This window comes from Mobula birostris, chromosome 5 (genome assembly GCF_030028105.1).
Source record: "Mobula birostris isolate sMobBir1 chromosome 5, sMobBir1.hap1, whole genome shotgun sequence".
Classification (NCBI taxonomy): Eukaryota; Metazoa; Chordata; class Chondrichthyes; order Myliobatiformes; family Myliobatidae; genus Mobula; species Mobula birostris.
The window spans coordinates 194831327-194853450 of NC_092374.1; the positions used below are offsets into that span (position 1 = coordinate 194831327).

General features: G+C 47.8%; 1 protein-coding gene across 1 annotated transcript in view; it reads right to left on the reverse strand.

The window, feature by feature from the left end:
• Positions 1–1389: 1389 nt before the first annotated feature.
• The window catches only part of LOC140197419 (allograft inflammatory factor 1-like), a 30419-nt gene continuing 9684 nt past the window's right edge, over positions 1390–22124 (reverse strand). Inside the window, exons 2-6 of the mRNA XM_072257378.1 lie at positions 21896–21957; positions 19067–19133; positions 16644–16685; positions 14862–15024; positions 1390–1686 (exon numbers count right to left, since the gene is read on the reverse strand). Of these exons, the coding sequence (XP_072113479.1) occupies positions 1602–1686; positions 14862–15024; positions 16644–16685; positions 19067–19133; positions 21896–21957 (419 nt within the window). The 3' untranslated portion in view covers positions 1390–1601. The remainder of the gene's footprint in view (positions 1687–14861; positions 15025–16643; positions 16686–19066; positions 19134–21895; positions 21958–22124) is intronic.

The window sequence follows — 22124 nt, forward strand, 5'->3', positions numbered from 1 at the left end:
ATTCTATGGGATTCGTCAGACATGATTTTCCTTTCACAAATTCATGCTGACTTTGTCCGATGATTTCACCGCTTTCCAAATGTGCTGTTATCACATCTTTGATAACTGACTCTAGCAGTTTCCCCACCACCGATGTTAGGCTAACCGGTCTATAGTTCCCTGGTTTCTCTCTCCCTCCCTTTTTAAAAAGTGGGGTTACATTAGCCACCCTCCAATCCTCAGGAACTAGTCCAGAATCTAAAGAGTTTTGAAAAATTATCACTAACGCATCCACTATTTCTTGGGCTACTTCCGTAAGCACTCTGGGATGCAGACCATCTGGCCCTGGGGATTTATCTGCCTTTAATCCCTTCAATTTACCTAACACTACTTCCCTACTAACATGTATTTCCCTCAGTTCCTCCATCTCACTGGACCCTCCATCCCCTACTATTTCCGGAAGATTACTATGTCCTCCTTAGTGAAGACAGAACCAAAGTAATTATTCAATTGGTCTGTCATGTCCTTGCTCCCCATAATCAATTCACCTGTTTCTGTCTGTAAGGGACCTACATTTGTCTTAACCAATCTTTTTCTTTTCACATATCTAGAAAAGTTTGGTCTGCGTCGCCGCGAAGGGTAGTTACATTTTGGGAGAGGTGCGCGTCAGGCTACGGCGTAGGGATCCGTGTAGGCTCTGCGTAGGGTTCGCGGCGATGCCGTACTTATGGCATCAAATTGACGCAGAAGTATAAATCAGCCTTAACTCGGTGGCTCTGTTGTTCAACAGCCTCTATATCGAGGCTGAAGATTGACCCTCCAAGTATATCCAGTAATAATAGACTGGGAGTTGTATTAACTGCAGCAAAAGGTGCATTAAACAATGTACTTCAGAAAGTGATGTAACCTTCCAGACTCAATGCTGCTCCTTTACACAGCAGCAGAAAGGAGTGCAGAAGTTTTGTCTGCAAACAGAAATCTTTCGTGTCCTGGGACCTGACCGGATGTCCGTGTGAACAGAGGTGAGGGGACCGGTCACTCGGCTGTTGTTACTGAGTACCAAAGGATTCGAAGGCGGATGGAGGAAGCCTGAGACAGGAGACTGGAGTGGGAACACTGTCTGCGTGTGTGGGTGCGGGGCAGTGATGGGTGAGAGGGAAGAACGGGGCTTATTTTGCTGTTGTTGTTGAATTCTGTTTTGTTGTGTTCTCTCGTTCTGCCGAGCTTTATGGCATGCTACAGGTGGGCGCCAGAATGTGTGTCGACACTTGCGGGCTGCATCTTTGGGTGTGTTGGGTGCCATCGCGAAAGACCCTTTCACTATCCACATGATAACTAAATGAATCGGAATCTAAAGAGAAATGAGGACTGTTTGAGAAACTGATAAAAAAGATAACTCTCAATCAGGCAAACATGACCAAGAGTTTTAATAAACAACAGAGTAGGAGATCCGTCTGATTTATTACGGATTACCCGCGGGTGATTGCGCGCTCTCCGCGGTGCTGCGGATGATTGGCAGGTGAGACAAGGTCGACCTGGGGCAGTGGGACGTTACAGAGCTCGATGCCGGCAGCTTTGGGAACAGGGCGAGTGGACTTGGGTTTCAGATGATCACTACTGGATCACGGAAGATCGCTGAAGGTTTTCTTCGTCGGGGGTCCTGTGGGTTTCTCCGGTTCCTTGGTCTTGTCTTCGTACATCATTATTCTGTGAAGGTAAACGGAACAGGAGAAATAAATTCCACATTTCCCCAGCAGGCGGCCCTGGATCGCGAAATCGTTAGAAAGGAGGTTTGGTATCAACATCGGAAAACCTTTCTTCTTGTTCAGCTTTGCCAGATATGATCAGGGCAAGAACAGCACATTTCTCTGTGTTGTTCTGTCACACTCTCCCAGGGTGTTTAAAAGAATAAGGGGAGACCTCATTGAAGCCTGTTGAATATGGAAGGGCCCTAGACAGAGTGGATGTGGAGAGGATGTTTCCGACAGCGGGGAAGTCTAGGACCAGAGGGCACAGCCTCAGAATAGAGGGACGTCCATTTAGAACAGAGATGAGGAGGAATTTCTTTGGCAGATGGTGGTGAATCTATGGAATTCATTGGCACAAACTGCTGAGGAGGCCAAGTCATTGGGTATATTTAAACGGAATTTGTCAGGTTCTTGATTAGTCAGGGCGTCAAAGTTTACATGGAGAAGGCAGAAGAATGGGGTTGAGGGGGATAATAAATCAGCCATGATGGAGTGGCGGAGCAGACTCCATGGGCCGAATAGCTTAATTCAGCTCCTGTGTCTTATCGTCTTATACTGAGCCAACCTCCCTCTACACTGTCCCATTTTGGGAGGTTAAAGAGGTTCAGCTTGGTACCGAACACTCTGACAAGCTCTGCAGATACATGTCCTTAGGAAAGGTGCAGAGGGATGCTGGTCTCATCCAGACCAATGGCATTAGTGTAGATGAGCTTTGGGGTCGGCATGGACATGTCGGGTCAGAAGAGCCAGTTTTATATGCTGTGGGCTTTCTGTGTCTCAAGTAAACAGAAATAAACTGCAGGTGCTGAAAATCTGAAATAGAACCAGAAAATACTGGAAACACTCTACAGGCCAGGCAGCGTCTGCAGGAGGTTAAACAGCCGATGTATCCAGACTGCCTGATGAAGGCTGTCACACCCAAAGTGTTGGCCTGGCCTGTTACAGCAGTTCAAATGCTCAGATGAAGCTGCAGAGAGCAGTGGACTCAGCCCGGACAGATCCCTCCCCACGACTGGTAATATCTGCAGGAGGTGCTGCCTCGAGAAAGCAACACCCATCATCAAAGATCCCCCCCATCCGGGCCGGGGCATCGTCTCACAGCTACCATCGGGCAGGAAAACCAGAAGCCTGGAGGCCCACACGACCAGGTTCAGGAACAGTGACTTCCCTTCAACCGTTCAGTTCTTGAACCAACTGGCACAACCCTAATCACCACCTCAACACAGCAACACCACAACCTCTCTGGTCACTTCTCTCATTCTAATTGTGTTCCTCCCTGTAGAAGTTGTGTGTTTTATGTTTTATTGTAGATGTTGTTTATCCAAAGTCATGTTGCTGCAAGTGGATTTTTTATTGCACCTGCACAGACAGGTACTTGTGTGTGAGACAGCAAGCCCGACTTCAATAATCACACATTCCCAGGAGTGAGGCAGCATGTTAGATACAGTGCCAAGAATTCCAAGCTGGTTCCTCCAGTCTAGTCTATTTGCAGTTTCCATACACAACTCCCGGTCTCAGAGGGGGAGAGGACAGTGTGTGACCCAATACCCCACCCGGTTCCAGACGGGGAGAGGACAGTGTGTGACCCACTACCTGACCCGGTCCCAGAGAGGGAGAGGACAGTGTGTGACACTACCCCACTCGGTCCCAGAGAGGGAGAGGAGAGTGTGTGACCCACTACCCCACCCAGTGTCAGAGGGGGAGAGGACAGTGTGTGACCCACTACCCCACCCAGTGTCAGAGGGGGGAGAGGACAGTGTGTGAACCACTACCCCACCCAGTGTCAGAGGGGGAGAGGACAGTGTGTGACCCACTGCCCCACCCAGTCCCAGAGGGGGAGAGGACAGTGTGTGACCCAATACCCCACCCAGTTCCAGACGGGGAGAGGACAGTGTGTGACCCACTACCCCACCCAGTGTCAGAGGGGGAGGGGACAGTGTGTGACCCACTACCTGATCCGGTCCCAGAGAGGGAGAGGACAGTGTGTGACACTACCCCACTCGGTCCCAGAGGGGGAGAGGACAGTGTGTGACCCACTACCCCACCCAGTCCCAGAGGGGGAGGGGACAATGTGTGACCCACTACCCCACCCAGTGTCAGAGGGGGAGAGGACAGTGTGTGACCCACTACCCCACCCGGTCCCAGAGGGAGAGAGGACAGTGTGTGACCCACTACCCCATCCGGTTCCAGAGGGGGAGAGGACAGTGTATGACCCACTACCCCACCCGGTTCCAGAGGGGGAGAGGACAGTGTGTGACCCACTACCCCACCTGGTCCCAGAGCGGGAGGGGCAGTGTGTGACCCACTACCCACCCAGTCCCAGAGGGGGAGAGGACAGCGTGTGACCCACTACCCCACCCAGTCCCAGAGGGGGAGAGGAGAGTGTGTGACCCACTACCCCACCTGGTCCCAGAGGGGGAAAGGACAGTGTGTGACACTGCCCCACCCAGTCCCAGAGGGGGAGAGGAGAGTGTGTGACACTGCCCCACCCAGAACCGGAGGAGAGAGAGAGTGTGTGACCCACTACTGCAACTGGCTCCACAACGCTCTAACACCATGAGCTCACTGTTGCCACAGCCAAAATCAATGTCAAAATCGGGTTTATTGCCATACACACAAGGACGTGTAGAACAGCTGCAATGAGAAAACTCACCTGCAGCAGTTTCACAGACACACAGCATCAGAGACACAACATTCACAAGAGCAATGTATAGCAAATAAATTATACTCCATTTTATAAGACAGAACTAAAAACTAAAAAAAAATCGATTGTAGTGATCATAATGCTGTCAACACACAGAAAATGTGGAGGAACCATGGAAAAGAGTAAACGGTTGACACTTCGGGCCGAGACCCTTCATCAGCATTTTGTGTGTGTTGACAGGAGAAACGTCCTCTGATTTCACTCCAACGTGTCCTAGTCCAATCTTAATCATGCATGCATCCTCTCGTCTGACCTCCTCTCCCGACGTCCTTTTGACCTGCCCGCCGCTGTTCACCAGATCGCTACAGCCTTCTAACCACAGAGCTGTGGAAGCTGCATTGTAGATATTGACTGTGCGCTCCATACTTCCCCGTGGTGCCGGAACAGTCTGGAGGTGCCAGCAGTCTGTAAGAGTGCGGGGATTCCCTCAATGTCGGAAGGAAGACGCAGCGATGACCGGGTGAGGGTCCGCCCGCTCTTACGCGGAGCAGCGCTGCTGCCGCCTGGTGGCTCAGAGAACTTAACCTACTGGACTACTGGCGGATCTTAACGGCCCGGGGCAACCGGCAGTTCGGCCTGCCACGTCCATGCCGACCAGCGAGCGCTCGTTCTGTTGATCCCATTGTCCAGCACATGGCCTACAGCCTTCTATGCCTTGATGGTTAAAGTGCTTGTCCAGATATTGCTTAAGTGCCTTGATCAAAGAGACTGCCGTTTCTGGAATATGAAGGGGTGAAAAAAACAATCCTGATGTAGGAGACCAGGCCCAAACGTGGAATAACAACTTTGCCTCTGCAGACGCTGTTCGACCACTGAGTTCCTCCAGTATTCAGTTTCTTACGCGCTGTTAGTGACTAGGGTTCAATTACTCTCTCGGGCATTGTGATTCAGTTGCTCACCACGCTCTGGGTAAGAAATGTTCCCCTCTCGGATCTTTTCCCCTTACTCTAAGTCTCCAGTTATACTGGCTCTGGCAAGGGGAAAATATTCCTGCAGTCTATCCTGTCTGTAACCTTCATTATTTTATATACCTCTGTTATGTTCCCTCTTAACCTCCTCTGCTCTGTGGAAAGAGGACTGGCATGTCCAATCTCGCCTCCTGGCTGAAACAGTCCACCCCTGACAACATGCTGAATCTCCTCTGCACCCTCTCACACCCGAGGAAGGGTGATGAGATCACAAGACTAAAATATAGGAGTAGATTTAGTGCATTCTGCCCATTGGGCTATTCAATTGTAGCTGATCTTTCTCGTCCCCATTCTTCCACCTTCTCCCCGTAAACCCCTTACCACTCAAGGACATATCAGTCTCTGCCTTAAATACACCCAATGAATTGTTCTCTGTGCAATGAATTCCACAGGCTCACCACCATCTGGTTGAAGGAATTCCTCCTCACCTCAGTTCTAAAGGGACATCCCTTTATTTTGAGGCTGCACCCTCTGGTCTGAAACTCTCCTTCTAATGGGGCCACCCTTTCCACTAGCACTCTGTCTAGAGCTTTCGGTGTCCAATAGGTTTAACATAAGAATATAAGAAATAGGAGCAGGAGTAGGCCATCTGGCCCATCGAGCCTGCTCAGCCATTCAATAAGATCATGGCTGATCTGGCCATGGACTCATCTCCACCTACCTGCCTTTTCCCAATAACCCTTAATTCCCTTACTATGCAAAAATCTATCCAACCTTGTCTTAAATAAATCTACTGAGGTAGCTTCCATTACTTCAGTGGGCAGAGAAAAATCCACAGATTCACCACTCTCTGGGAAAAGCAGTTCCTCCTCATCTCCACCTTAATTCTGCTCCCGGAATCCTGAGACTATGTCTCCTAGTTCTAGTCTCACCTACCAGTGGAAATAACTTTCCTACCTCTATCTTATCTATAGCTTTCATAATTTTATATGTTTCTGTAAGATCTTCTCTCATTCTTCTGAATTCCAGCAACTACAGTCCTGGGAGACTTAATCTCTCCTCATAGTTTAACCCTCTCATCTCTGGAATCAACCTGGTGAACCTCCTCTGCACCACCTTCAAAGCCAGTATATCCTTCCTCAGGTAAGGAGACCAGAACTGCACACAGTACTCCAGGTGCGGCCTCACCTGTACCCTGTACAGTTGCAGCATAACCTTCCTGCTCTTAAATTCAATCCCTCTGGCAATGAAGGCCAACATTCCATTTGCTTTTTTGTTAGCCTGCTGTACCCGCAAACCAGCCTTTTGTGATTCATGCACAAGCACTCCAAGTCCTTCTGCACAGCAGCATGCTGCAATCTCTTACCATTTAAATAATAATCTGATCTTCCATTTTGCCTTCCAAAGTGGATGACCTTGCACTTACTAACATTGTACTCCAAATGCCAGACCCTTGTCCACTCACTTAACCTGTCTATATGTCTCTGCAGACTCTCTGTGTCTTCTGTACAATTTGCTTTTCCACTCAATTAAGTGTCATCAGCAAACTCAGATCGTTAATGTATATCGTGAACAGTTGTGGCCCCAGCACATTGCTCACCACTGATTGCCAACCAGAGTAACACCCATGTATCCCAACTCTCTGCTTTCTATTAGTTAACCAATCCTTAATTAGGAGTATTACCGCACTCCCTTACCTTCCTGCTTATCCTTTCGTATTACCTGATATCCTTGGGTAGTTAATTCCCTATCCCCTCCCCTCTGCAATCACAGTTCTGTAACGGCCACTAAATTATACCTCTTTGTACTGATTTGTGCCACGAGTTCACGGACCTTGTTTTGAATACTACAGGCATTCAAATAAAGTGCCCTTACACTCATTGTAAAATCTAGTAATCTTCGACTCTTATGCACCTGACTTCTGCACTCCACCCTTGCTTTTCTCTTTTTTAACTTTTGCTTTTACTTTATCTTTATCCACATTTTTCTCTTTTACTTTATCCATACTTCTCCAAACTGTTGAAACCCCCCCCCCCCGCTATTTAGTTTAACACCCAATCCACAACCCTAGTTATGTGATTCGCCAGGATCCAGGACCCATTTCAGTTCAGGTGGAGCCCATCCCAATGGAACAGCTCCCTCCTTCCCCAATACTAGTGCCAGTTTCCCACGTATTTCAAACCAACTTCTCCCACGCCACTCCTTTAGCCACGCATTCAACTCTCCAATCTTCTTGAACCAATGCCAATTTACATGTGGCTCAGGTAGTAATCCAGAGTTTACCACCTTTTTGGCCCTGCTTTTTAATTTAGCCCCTAGCTGCTCAAATTCCCTCAGCAAAACCTCTTTCCTTGTCCTACCTATGTCGTTGGTACCAACATGGACTATGACAACTGGATCTCTCCCCTCCCACTGCAAATTCCTCTGCAGGTCAGATAAGATGTCCCGAACCCAGGCACCAGGCAGGCAACACAGCCTTCGGAATGCTCTATCCTTGCGACAGAGAACTCTGTCTATTCCCCTGACTATACTATCCCCAATTACCACTACTTTTATCTTCTCTTCCCTCTCTTGAAAGGCTCCCTGAACTACAGTGCCACAGTCAGGTTGCTCATCCTTCCTACAGACCCCACTCCCATCCACACAGGGAGCAAGAATCTCAGACATGTTGAACAAACTTATCCCATATCCCCTGAACTCCATGGAGCACAAGCTCAGAGACATCAAACACTCCTCAAACATTAACCATTTCATTCCTGGAATCATCTTTGTCCCAGTTCATTCAGACACTTAATCAGACTCTTTCTCTTACCGGCTTACACAAACTGTAAGTCATTACCGTATATTTCACCAGCTTTCATAACTTCTCTGAGGTCCTGATTTAATTGGAAATCTCGCAGTACTCCAGCTGTGATCTGACCAATAGAACATAGAAACACTGTGCAGGCCCTTCGGTCCACGATATTGTGCCTACCTTTTATTCCAATTAAAAGTCAGTCTAATCCTTCCTGCTACATACAGTTTGTGCAAATGTTTTAGGTGCAAGAGTAGACAAAGAGAGGCACAAATTGGAGGTCAAGACTGTGGATATATTTGAAGTGAAAATTAATAGCTTCCTGATCGGTCAGGGTATCAAAGGAGTACGGGCTTGAGTGGGATCTGGGATCAGTCATTGAATGGCAGAGCAGACTCGATGGGCTGAATGGCCTAATTCTACTCCTATGTCTTATGGTCTCATATACAGTGTTAGGGTGTCGAAGACTTTTGCACAGGACTGTATTTGTCAATGTGGATCAGAGAGCGAGTTTGTAAATCTGGCGGAGGCAAAGGACGTTGGGAATGGAGAGGCTGGAGTGCCACAGGAGGGGTGTGGGGCAGGTGGCAGGGGCTGGGGAGTGCGAGGTGGCATGGGGCAGACACACCCAGCCCTGAGACACCAGGCAAAAGGTCATTCGATTCCAAACAACTGGTTTATTGATCATTGCAGAATGTCATAGTCATAGAAGAGTACAACACAGAAATAGGCCCTTCAGCCCATCTTGTCCATGCCGAACCGTCTAAACTGCCTACTCCCATACCCTTGCCTTGTCTTGTCCATACTGCACCAACCGCCAGCACTGGGCTGTAAACGTGCTGAAGCAATATGTGGTTAAGTGCCTTGCTCAAGGACACAACACGCTGCCTCAGTTGAGGCTCAAACTCGCGACCTTCAGATCACTAGTCCAACACCTTAACCGCTTGGCCATGCGCCAACACTTACCACGCATGTACCTATCCAAACTTCTCTTAAATATTGAAGTCAAGCTTACAGGTGCCACTTGCACTGGCAGCTCATTCCACACTCACATGACCCTCTCGGTGAAGAAGTTTCGCCTCATGTTCCCCTTAATCTTTTCAACTTTCACCCTTAACCCATGACCTCTGGTTGTAGTCCCACCCAACCTCAGTGGAAAAATTTACCCTATTTACACACCTCATAATTTTATATACCTCTGTTAAATCCCCCCTCAACCTTCTATGTTCCAAGGAATAAATTCCTAACCCGTTTAGTCTTTCATTAACACTCAGGTCCTCCAGACACAGCAGCATCATTGTAAATTTTACCTGTATTCTTTCAACCTATTTACATCTTCCCTGTAGGTTGGTGACCAAAACTGCTCCGAATTAGGCCTCATTAACATCTAGTACAACTTCAAGATAACATCCCTTCTCCTGCACCCAGTACTTTGATTTATGAAGGCCAATGTGCCAAAAGCTTTCTTTATGACCCTATCTACCTCTGACACCACTTTCGATGAACTATGGACCTGTAGTCCCAGATCCCTGTGTTCTGCCACACTCCTCAGTGTCCTACCTTTCACTGTGTAAGACCTACCCTGGTTGGTCCTACCAAAGCGCAACACCTCACACTTGTCTCTATTAATTTCCATCTGCCATCTTTTAGCCCATTTTCCCAGCTGGTCCAGATCCCTCTGCAAACTCTGATAATATTCCTTGCTGTCTAATACACCCCCTGTCTCGGTGTCATCCACAAATTTGCTGATCACTGATATAGATGACAAACTAAAATGGACCCAGCGCCAATCCCTGTGGCACACCACTAGTCAGAGAGATGACCATCTGCTACCACACTCTGGCTTCTCCCACAAAGCCAGCCGAATGCAATTTACTACCTCATCCTGAATGTCGAGCGACTGAAAATTCTTGACCAGCCTCCCATGCAGAATGTTGTCAAATACCTTGCTAAAGTCCATGTAGACAACATCCACTTCTTTGCCTGGTAACTTCCACAAAAACTCTATTAAGATTGGTTAGACATGACCTACCACTCACAAAGCCACGCTGACTATCCTAATCAGTCCATGCCTATCCAGATAATCATATATCTGGTTCTTTATAATATGTTCCAATAACTTTCCCACAACTGATGTCAGACTATAACTTCCTGGTTTATTTAACAGCTCTTCTTAAACAGTGGAACAACATTGGCTATCCTTCAATCCTCCAGTACCTCACCTGTTGCTAAGGACGATTTAAATATCGCTGCCAGAGCCTCAGCAATTTCTGTACACCTCCCACAGGGTCCAAGGGAACACCTTGTCGGGCCCTGGCAATTTATCCGCCTTAATTTACCTCATCCTCCCAGAGGAACTCAACCTTGTCATAGGGTTTGGAGACTTGCATGCCTCAATATCCCAGAGAACAATGTTCGCTGGAGTCAGGAGCTTTATGTTTTGGTTCTTGGTAGGGTCACCTGTGCCAAACAGGTCAAAGGGTAGAGGCCAGACTAAGAGCGGCCCACTGGTCCTCCAAGTTCGGTGGTTCAGCTCAGGGCTAACAGCCTTGACTTGTCAAAAAAACAATTGTTACAGAAACAGCAAAGAAGAATCATTCTATACAGACAGAGAAAGGGGACTTTCATTGCCACCCTAAACACCAGAGGTGTAACGGGTAACGCCTCAAGACAGCAAACACCTCCTCCTCTGTAATCTGTATAAGGTCCATGACCTTGTTGCTGCTTTGCTTCACTTTGATAGCCTCTGTGTCTCCTGAGTAAATACAGATGCAAAAATTCTCTTTTGGCTCTACACATGGATTACCATTCTGATCTTCCAGAGGACCAATTTTGTCCCTTGCAATCCTTTTGCTCGTAATGTATCTGTAGAATCCCTTAGGATTCTCCTTCACCTGGACTGTTAGGGTGACCTCATACCTTCTTTTAGTGCTCCTGATTTCGTGCTTGCATTTCTTATACTCCATAAGTAACTCATTTGATCCCACATGCATATACCTGCCATGCACCTCCTTTTTTTCTTAATCAGGCCCTCAATTTCTCTAGAAAACAAAGGTTCTCTAAACCTGTTATCTTTTCCTTTTATTTTGACTGGCACATACATACCTACTAAGTACACCTTTGCCAGAAAACAACCTGCCCCAATCCACATTTGCCAGATCCTTTCTGATACCATCAACTTTAGCCTTTCTAATTCAACCATCCTAATTGGATAGCACACACAGGTTCAGCTGGTGTGGAGGGCTATGAACGACATGAAGGAAATCTGGAAGTCGAACCTGACCAGAGGGCTTAAAAAGAGGATTTTCACAGCAGCCATAGAGTCCATTCTCACGTACGGATGCGAGACGTGGACATTCACCAAGACTATGCGAAAGTCTCTAGATGGTTGCTATACAGGAATGCTCCGGATGGCTCTTGATGTGAGTTGGCAACAGCACATGACAAACGTCGAGCTCGATGACAACCTACCGATGCTCACCACTAAAATCGAGGCGAGAAGACTGCAACTAGCGGGGCACTGTCTACGCCACCCCGAGCTACCTGCCAGCCTAGTCATCATATGGGAGCCCAAGCACGGGAGGATGAACCCTGGGCGCCCTCCCAAGACTATGGTCAACACGCTCCTAGAAGACAGCGGCGTGGCTAATGTAGATGAACTGAACACACTGATGAGGGAGAGGGAGAAGTGCAGAGTCCGTCATCGAGCCCGACGCCGGCCCCCTAGGCCTGAGTCGATGTAGTAGTAGCAGTAGTAGTAGTTAGACTTTCTGCAGTTTAGAATCTCAACCGGTGGACCAAACCTATCTTTTTGCGTATTTACTTTGAAACTAATGGTATTGTGGTCAGTGGATGCAAAGTGTTCCCCTACACAAACATCTGCCACCTACCTGTCTCATTCCCTAATAGGAGAACACACTCTCTCGTTGGGACTTCTATGTACTGATTAAGGAAACTTTCCTGAACATATTTGACCAATTCTATTCCATCTAGTCCTATTACAGTTTGGGATTCCCAGTCAATATGTGGAAAATTAAAATCATCTACTACGACAACCTTATGTTTCTTGCAACAGTCTGCAATCTCTCTACAAATTTGTTCCTCTAAATCCTGCGGACAGTTGGGTGGTCTATAACATAGTCCCATTAACGTGGTCTTACCTTTCTTATTCCTCAGTTCCGTCCATAAAGCCTCACTAGTTGAGCTGTCAGTCGGTCCAGACAGAGCATTGCCGTGACATTTTCCCTGGCCTGTAACACCACCCCTCCCCATCTAATCCCTCCCGCTCTGTCGCATCTAAAACAACGGAACCCCAGGACACACATCAAAGTTGCTGGTGAATGCAGCAGGCCAGGCAGCATCTCTAGGAAGAGGTACAGTCGACGTTTCGGGCCGAGACCCTTTGTCAGGACTAACTGAAGGAAGAGCTAGTAAGAGATTTGAAAGTGGGAGGGGGAGGGGGAGATCTAAAATGATAGGAGAAGACAGGAGGGGTAGCGATGGAGCCAAGAGCTGGACAGGTGATTGGCAAAAGGGATATGAGAGGATCATGGGACAGAAACCTTAGAACACTGAGCTGCCAATCCCGCCTCTCCTGCAACCAAATATCATAATTCCAGGTGTTGATCCATGCACTGAGCTCATCTGCCTTTCTTGTATTTCTTTCATTGAAATATGTGCAGCTCAGGACATTAGTCACACCATGCTCAACATTTTGAGTCCTGACTTTATCTGAGGTCTTAATAACATCTGCCTCTACAACCTCTCTACTATCTGCTCTGGCACTCTGGTTCCCACCCCGCTGCAACTCTAGTTTAAACAACCCTACCCCCATGCAGCACTAGCAAACCTTCGGCTAGGATATTAGTCCCCCTGCGGTTCAGGTGCAAACTGTCTCTTCTGTACCTGTATTGGCTCCATCTTCCCTGGAAGAGAGCCCAATGATCCAAATATCTGATGTTCTTCCTCCTGCACCGACTCCTTAGCCACTTATTAAACTGTGTGCTTCCTGCTCCTTTTCCCACCAATAATTCCCCTCTTCCTGCCCCCTTCCAACCCTCAGACCACCATAGAGAGCCATATCAGGATCTGGTTTGAAAGTGGGAAGGGGAGGGGGGGATCCAAAATGATAGGAGAAGACAGGAGGGGGAGGGATGGAGCCAAGAGCTGGACAGGTGATTGGCAAGAGGGTTATGAGAGGATCATGGGACAGGAGACCTAGGCATGATGGCATGAACATTGACTTCTCAAACTTCTGCTAATGCCCCACCTCCCCCTCATACCCCATCCTTTATTTATTTATATACACACATTTTTTTTTTCTCTCTCTCCTTTTTCTCCCTCTGTCCCTCTCACTATACCCCTTGCCCATCCTCTGGGTTCCCTCCCCTCCCCCTTTCTTTCTCCCTAGGCCTCCTGTCCCATGATCGTCTCATATCCCTTTTGCCAATCACCTGTCCAGCTCTTGGCTCCATCCCTCCCTCTCCTGTCTTCTCCTATCATTTTGGATCTCCCCCTCCCCTCCCACTTTCAAATCTCTTACTAGCTCATCCTTCAGTTAGTCCTGACGAAGAGTCTCGGCCCGAAACGTCGACTGTACCTCTTCTTAGAGATGCTGCCTGGTCTCCTGCGTTCACCAGCAACTTTGATGTGTGTTGCTTGAAATTCCAGCATCTGCAGATTTCCTCCTGTTCAGGATCTGGTCTATCATCACTCGCAGGTGTCATGAAGTTTGTTTCTTTTGTGTGATAGCAATACATAAAATTACTACAGTACAGTGCAGAGGTCTGAGGCTTAGACTTTTGCAGAGTACTGTAGCCTTCCATTTTCATTTCATCCGTGTGTCTATCTATGAGTTTATCAACTGTCCCTAATGTTTCTGCCTCTATCACCTCCCCAGCCGGGCACTCCAGGCAGGCGCCAGTAAAGTTAGTGCGTAACCTCCCTGCTCCTGTATTCATTATTGTGAATAACAAAGGTCAGTTTCTCATATGCCTTCAGGTGAGGAGATTACAACAAGCCTGTTGATTTCAATGCAAGCCGCCCGGTCATTGCAAATGCAATGTTAGCATTCATTCCAGAGGACTACAATGCAGAAGCAAGGATGTGATGCTAAGGCTTTGAAGGCATTGTTCAGACTGCGCTTGAAGTATTGTGAGGAGTTTCGGGACCCTTATCTGAGAAAAGGTGTTCTGGCATTGGAGAGGGCCCAGAGGTGGATCATGAGAATAATCCTGAGACTGAAAGAGTTGATGTATGAGGGGCGTTTGATGGTTCTTGGCCAGAACTCACTGGAGTTTAGAAGGATGAGGGGAAATCTGTCAAATATTGAAAGGCCCAGATAGAATGGATGAGGCAAGGTCTTTTTCCAGTAATGGGGGAAATAGCCTCAGAATAAAGAATGTCTTTTAGAATGGAGATGATGCTGATGAATCTGAGAATTCATTGCCACAGATGGTTGTGGAGGCCAAATGATTGGGTATATTTAAAATGGAGGTTGGTATGTTCTTGACTAGTCAGGATGTCACAGATTACAGGGAGAAGGCAGGAGAATGGGGTCGAGAGGGCAAACAATGTATGACATGGCAGAGCAAACTGAGGTCTAAATGGCCTAATTCTGTTCCTCTGCCTGATGGTTTTAATACATCCCGCACAAGTGAAAGCTTCCCCGTGGAATTAGCCATCAGGTGAGCCTAGGGTCAGTTTGACAGCCTCTGTTGATGACTTACATCTTGGCAATGGCTGACTGTTTCCCCAGCATCATCATCACGAAATCCCGGTAGGAGATGGTCTCGCCCATGTTGCCCGCCACTTCTTTTATCATCTTCTTTAACTCCAGGTGGGTCTTGGCCGCCCCCATCTTCTCCAGCATCCTCTTCAAGCCCATGATATCTGCAGGGAAGGAGAGCAGGCAAGGGTTAGCAGGCTCTGGACTGATCGCTCGAAGACACGTATCAAAGGGCAGCGCAGTAGCGTAGTGCTAATTGCAGCTGCAAGATCTGGGCTCGATCCCTGTAAGTGAAGTCCTGGGAAGTACCACCATATTGATGCAATCACGAAGAAGGCACGCCAGTGACTACACTTCCCTAGGAGTTTGAGGGGACTTGCTATGTCACCAAAGAGTCCAGCGACTTTCTACAAATTTACCATGCAGAGCATTTTGACTGGTTGCGTCGGCCCCCTGGAACGGAGGGTCCAATGCACGGGACACCAGCCTCCCCAGGATTGAGGGTGTCTTCAAAAGGATATTCCTCAAGAAGGCAGCATCCATCATTAGGGACCCCATCACCCAACCACCCAGGACATGCCACCTCAGATCCGGGACACACGCTCACCGATTCAGGAACAGCTTCTTCCCCTCTGCCATTCCATCTCTGAATGGACATTGAACTCATGAACACTACCTCACTACTTTTTTTTCCATTTCTGTTTTTGCTCTACTTATTTAATCCAACTATAATATATATATACTTACTTTAATTTGTGGCCTTTTATTCGTACTGCATTGTACTACTGCCGCAAAGTTAACAAATTTCACAACATATGCTGGGCATATTAAATCTGATTCTGATTCTCATTACTACCATCAGGGAGGAGGTACAGGAGCTTGAAGGCACACACTCAACATTTTAGGAAAAAACTTTTCTCCTTTGCCATCAGACACATACACAGAGAGATATTAACTCTGCGTGTGTGAGTGTGTGTGTGTAATGCCATGGTTCATATTCTTACTGTTATGCTGTATATATTTCTATTAGCAGTTCTGTAAGGGCATGCTGTTCTGTTTTCACGCTTGTGCTTGTTTGGGTATTGTTGAAGATAAGAGATGAGGAGAAATGAATGCTATCCAATTAGGATGGTTGAATTAAGTGGAGGTTTCACTGGTGAGGGACACTAAGGTTGGGTTTGGGGCTTCTGTTCGAGAGGAGATTAAGAGGGAAGACGCAGGAGAGAAGAGGTCGTAGGATTCGACTCAGAAAGGGACCATGATTCAACAAAGCCAGGGGCGAGATCGCTTGAGGATCAATGACTATGGAGAAACTTTGACCTATAACATGTGAACATTTGACCTTCTCATTAAAATGGGCCATTTTCTTTTTTTCCCTTTCTTTACTAACCCTTTAGTCAAATTAAGATTCATAAGTATAATCTTTTAATCGTATGCAATGTGCTGTCTGTTGTTTAGTGGCACTAATGTGTAACAGGGTAGCTAATGACACAGCATCCACACAAACAGGGGTTTGGGATGGGAGCGAGAGTGCCTCAGTCTTCCCCAGACAAATTCCGTACAGGCTGCGGTGGGAATCGAACCCCAATCTTACAGCCGGCACTGTCAACCATTACGCTAACCCTACGGTACTGTGCTGACCCTCTATCTAACAGTGTGAAGAATATTCTCTCAGCGGATGTACGCACTATATGCTTGCAGCGTGGAAAGAAACAGAAAGTAATGACTCTGCATAAAATTAAAACCGAGAGTCCAGCAGCCCACAAGAACTTTAGAGACTTACCAATATCTCCTTCAGCGTTGAGGTCAAATTCCATGTATTTCTCTGGAATGAAATGAAAAGAAACTGTTTTACCACAATTCAAAAGTTGTGAAATACCAGATGTTTAACTTAACCCATGAGGGTTCGATACCCATTTTGACTCAATGGGGCCTTTAAGTGGAGTTGGAACCATTTGTCAACAGCTGAATAGTTCAGACCCCTGACTATTGATTATTGTTATTGATGGAATACAGTGGGAAGGGTGCCCTGCATACTGTTCATACAGATCAAACCATTACATTGAAGTTGAACAAGGGGAAACAATAACAGAATTTAGCTTGTCCCTCTGTTGGTCAGGGCCGACCATGGATATTTTGTCCCGGCTGTCTCTGTGATACACAAGCTGGGGCAGTACGCCGTGTAGAGCAAGCTGTTGCCCATGTAGCAGGCTGCTCCACTCCACGCAGATGATGAATCCAAAGGGGGCGGCACCATTTTGACATCAGCAGCATAGCAGGAGTTGCCAGTCAGCGTTGAACTCAACACCTTAGGGATTCCTGCTCTGGAATTTTCCTCGGGGTTTACTCCCAAAGCTTTCCCCATGAGGGGGTATAGCCGCAAGGTTTGAGATGGGAGTTGTCCTCCACCCAGGTGAGCTGCCAACCACAACTGAGCCCCAGTCTGCTTGAAGTGACTGGTTCTAAGGTGCCAGTAGCTCACCTTTGCCCCTTCTCCTGTCAGTAGAAATGGTTTTACTGGGCTCAGTAGCTAAGCCACACATGAAGGCCGGGAGCTGGACTTCGTGGTCAGAGGCTACTTGGGATGCATGCTATTGGGAGCATTTAATGGGTAATGGGAGATTATCTCCACTACCACCCCCGGCTGTAACAACCTTAACGAACTTGAGGTTAGAAGCATTTAGATGGGTACAGTACTGTGCAAAAGTACATGTAAAAAAAATTCTGTTAAAGTGAAGATGCTTTTAAAAGTAATGAAACAAAGAGTTTCTGAATATCAAAAGTTTTCTATAAAGAGCAGTAAACAGTAAAAAACTAAATCAAATCCATATTTGATGTGACCACCCTAAGCCTTTAAAACTGCATCAGTTCTCTAAGGTTCACTGATGTGCAGTTTTATCAGAAAGTCGGCTGGTAGGTTGTCCCAAACATCTTGGAGATGTCGCCACAGTCCTTCTGCAGACTTTGGCTGTCTTGCTTTCTTCTGCCTCTCCAGATAATCCCAGACAGCCTCGATGTTGAGACTGAGGCTCTGTGGAGGCTATACCGTCTGAAACCATATAAAAAAATCTGGGGTGCCTGACACTTTTGCAGTACTCTACATGGATGGGCGGGCTTGGAGGGATTTGGGCCGAAGGCAGGAAATTGGGACCAGATGGGTTGACCATGGTCGACATGGAGTCAATGGGCTGAAGGTCCTGTATCGATACTGTAGTGTTCCATGATTCTATGACTTGATGCGTGAGTGTATCGAGCTAGGGAAGTAGCAAACAGGATAGAGTGTTACAGTTACAGAGGAAGCACGGTGAAAAGGTGGACAAATAAAGTGCAAGGGCCACGATGAGATAGACTGGAATATCAAGAGATCATATTATATTGGAGATTTGCTCGAGCCTGTTCGGGACAGACTCAGGCTTTGGGTGAAGAAGAGAGAATGACAGGAATGGAGGGTCTTTGATTATGTTGGCTGCTGTCCCCAGCCAGATACATTATGGCTGTACTTCTCACTTTCTCCTTCACTCCCTCATTTTCACTTTCTCTCTCTCTCTCCTCTCACTGCATCTCACCCTCTCTGTCTCACTCTCTTTCTCCTTTCTCTCATCTCTTACTCTTTCTCTCTCCTCTCTTCCTCTCTTCACACACACACACATTCTCTGTCATATTCTCTATCTTCCTCTTTCTCTCTCTCACATTCTTTCTCACATTCCCTCTCTCAGTCTCTCTAATACACATTCTCTCCCTCTCTCTCTGTGTCCCCCTCTCTATCTCTATCTCTACTTCTCTGTCTCACTCTCCCCGGAACCCATATCCCTCTCTCTCTCTCTCTCCACTTTTAGTAATTATTTGGTAATTATTCTGACTACTGTGCTTTCAAAGCCACTCATTACAATACTGTGTTGGCATGATCTCCATATTGAGTGACATTGGTGCATTTCCTGGCCTGTGGAAAAAGTTAACCTTTGGATGTGTGTGGAAATAGAGGGTGTTGATTATTCAGGAATGGTCTGTAACCTTGCTGTGCACTTGCAGAGAGTGCAGACCAGAGGACGGGTCCTGTTCTGTAGATACAAGGGTCAGACAGAGTCCGGGCCAAGAAGTGGAGCAGTTGGAACTTCCAAAATCAAAGCTCCCCAGCACCTCCCAGTCCCCACCTCCTCTCCCTTAGCTTAATGCCCCACATTGTAGATGAGTGATTGGAGCTGTTACCTTTGAAAGCTCGGAGCTTATCTTCCAGATCTGGGTCGGTGTTGTACTTCGGGGTGTCCAGGAATTCCTACAGAAGGGAAAACAACTGACTGGTCAGGTTGTCCGGTTGAGAAGGAACAACAGCCCGTACTAAATGCCAGGGAGGCTTCTGCTACATTACCGTGAGGTTCGGACTCGGTGCTGGGATGGGCTGCTGGTGATGATGGGAGAGGAGCGATGAGGAAAGGGTTAATCTCTTCCTTTGGTTCAGGCTGGGGACGGACTGTGAGTAGTGGGGAACGGTGGTGAGATGGTTAAGTCCCTGGGGACAGGCTGGGGATAGACTGTGAGAGGGGAGTGGCAGTGAGAGGGTTAACTCCCCTGGGTTCAGGCTGGGGATGGACTGTGAGTGGGGAACGGTCCTGAGAGGGTTAGTTCTCCCAGGTACAGGCTGGGGATAAACTATGAGAGGGGAGTGGTTGTAAGAGGGTTAATTCCCCTGGGTACAGGCTGAGGTCGGACTGTGAGAGGGGAGTGGTGATGAGAGGGTTAATTCCCCTGTGTACAGGTTGGGGATGGACTGTGAGAGGGGAGCAGTGGTGAGAGGGTTAATTCCCCCTTGGTACAGGCTGGGAATGAACTGAGAGTAGGAGCAGTGGTGAGAGGGTTAATTCCCCTGGGTACAGGCTGGGGACAGACTGTGAGTGGGAGTGGTGGTGAGAGGGTTAATTCCCCTGGGTACAGGCTGGGGATGGACTGTGAGGGGGGGAGTGGTGGTGAGAGGGTTAATTACCCTGTGTACAGGGTGAGGATGGACTGAGAGTGGGGAGCAGTGATGAGAGGGTTAATTCCCCTGTGTACAGGCTGGGGATGGACTGTGAGTGGGAGCGGTGGTGAGAGGGTTAATTTCCCTGGGAACAGGCTGGGGATGGACTGTGAGTGGGAGTGGTGGTGAGAGGGTTAATTCCCCTGTGTACAGGCTGGGGATGGACTGTGAGTGGGGAACAGTTGCGAGAGGGTTAATTCTCCCAGGTACTGGCTGGGAATGGACTGAGAGGGTTAATTCCCCTGGGTACAGGCTAGAGATGGACTGAGAATGGGAGCAGTGGTGAGAGGGTTAATTCCCCCTGGGTACAGGCTGGGGACAGACTGTGAGAGGGCAGCAGTGGTGAGAGAATTAATTACCCTGGGCACAGGCTGGGGGTCAGACTGTGGGAGGGGAGTGGTGGTGAGAGGGTTAATTTCCCCAGGTACAGGCTGGGGACGGACTGTGAGAGGGTTAATCCTTTCCCTTGAAACAAGCTACCCAGTGTCTGATGGAGCGGGAAGTGGGGAGTGAAAGGGTTATTCCTCTCCCCTCGGTTGCCTGGGATCTTTCTGCATGCTATGCCTATGAAGGGGTTAATCTTTCCCAATATGTTTAAACACATTGAGTCACTGGGTAACTTCCTCAATTTAAGCAACATTTCTCGTTGTAACATTATAATTCTGCTGACAGATGGGAAAACACATGCTTGGCCATCCGTCCAGTCTTCTGCATTATCATTGGCACATTTCCCTTTCTCTCAGAACAGAAATCACTTTGAGGATGTGAATGTTGATGGAGTTTATCCGTTCCCGATTATCTATTACGGACTGTGATTTATCAGGCTTTTCAAGCAATTTCTCCTTCTCTTCCTCCACCCTCCCCCACCCTGGCCGGAGAGCCCTGGTGGGATTTGGCAATCGTCCTAACGTTTCTGGGTTGGAGTTCAGAGAGTGGGGCAACTTGCTGTCTGCCTGGGTTGTCACAGTGCTGGCTCACCAGCCGAACGGAGACACAAACTGCAAAATAGAGATGGCTGCGTCTGGCTGGTCAGCACCTGAGCCCCTCTTCTCCCTGGATCTCTTCTCTCTCACTCACTCACTCACTCGCAGCCCTCTCAATCTCTCATCCCACTTCCTCTCTTTCCCTCACTCTTACTCATGTTCTCTCTCATTCTCTCACTTGGATCGGCCTCACCCTCTCACTTTTCTGATCTCTCCCCTCTGTCACTCACTCTTGCCTCTTTCCCTCACCTCTTGCTGCCTCTCTCTAGTCTTTTACTCCCTAACTCTCTTCAGCGCACTTTCTCTCTCTCACCCACTCCTTCTCTCCCACTCTCTCTTTCACTCTTCCTCACTTTTTTCTCTCTCCCACTCCTACTCTCTTTATCCATTCATTCTCTCTCCTCTAACCCTCTTTCTCTCTCACTTTTGCTTTCCCCCCACACCCCTCTTTCTCCCTCTTACATAAATCCTCTCTCTCATGCACACACTCTCCCTCTCTCTCCCCTTTTCTCTCTGCCTTCCTCCCACTCCCACTTCACTCTCTCTCTTCCCCCCTCTCTCTCCCTCTCTCTCTCTCCCCCCTCTCTCTCCCTGCCTTTCTCTCCCTCCTCCCCCCCTTTCCCTCTCACAGTGGTGGAGTTGCTGACTTCTGCACTAATGATGCAGAGACATGTCACTTGGAAAGATGACAGTCAGATAACTAACTGGACGTGGAATTCAATCTAGTTTCGTTATTAATGACCAGGAAACTAACAGGTTACAGGGGCAATAAAAGTTCACAGATGCCCTTAGGAAACTGGAGGGTCTTTACACTGCTTATTCTCGCGTGCATGTGTGGGAGCGTTTGTCTGAACAGTGTTGAAGGCACCACACGCCTTTCACCCTTACTTGATTTGATAGGAGACCTCCCGTGATGGAGACCCCTACCAGAAATGGTCGACTATCACAGTAATCAACTGCACTGCCTCGACTCCGACAGAAAGGACAGACATTGACAAAGAGCCCTGATGCTTTGAACAGCGGTTCAATCCATCTGCATACCTTGTTGATTCCCTCCAGCCGGTCATCCTGTTGTGCTTTCAGGATTCCAAAGGCTTTACCACCTGGAATATTCCAAGAATGCAGGTTAACATTTGGAACGTATTGTCCTGTGGAGTCTTACCCTGTATCTAACTCATGGCCTGAGAGTGCTTGATGGAACAAATTAATAACGTGGACATTTGTTTAGTATTCTCACATGTACTGAGGTGCAGAGAAAAGTTTGGTTTTG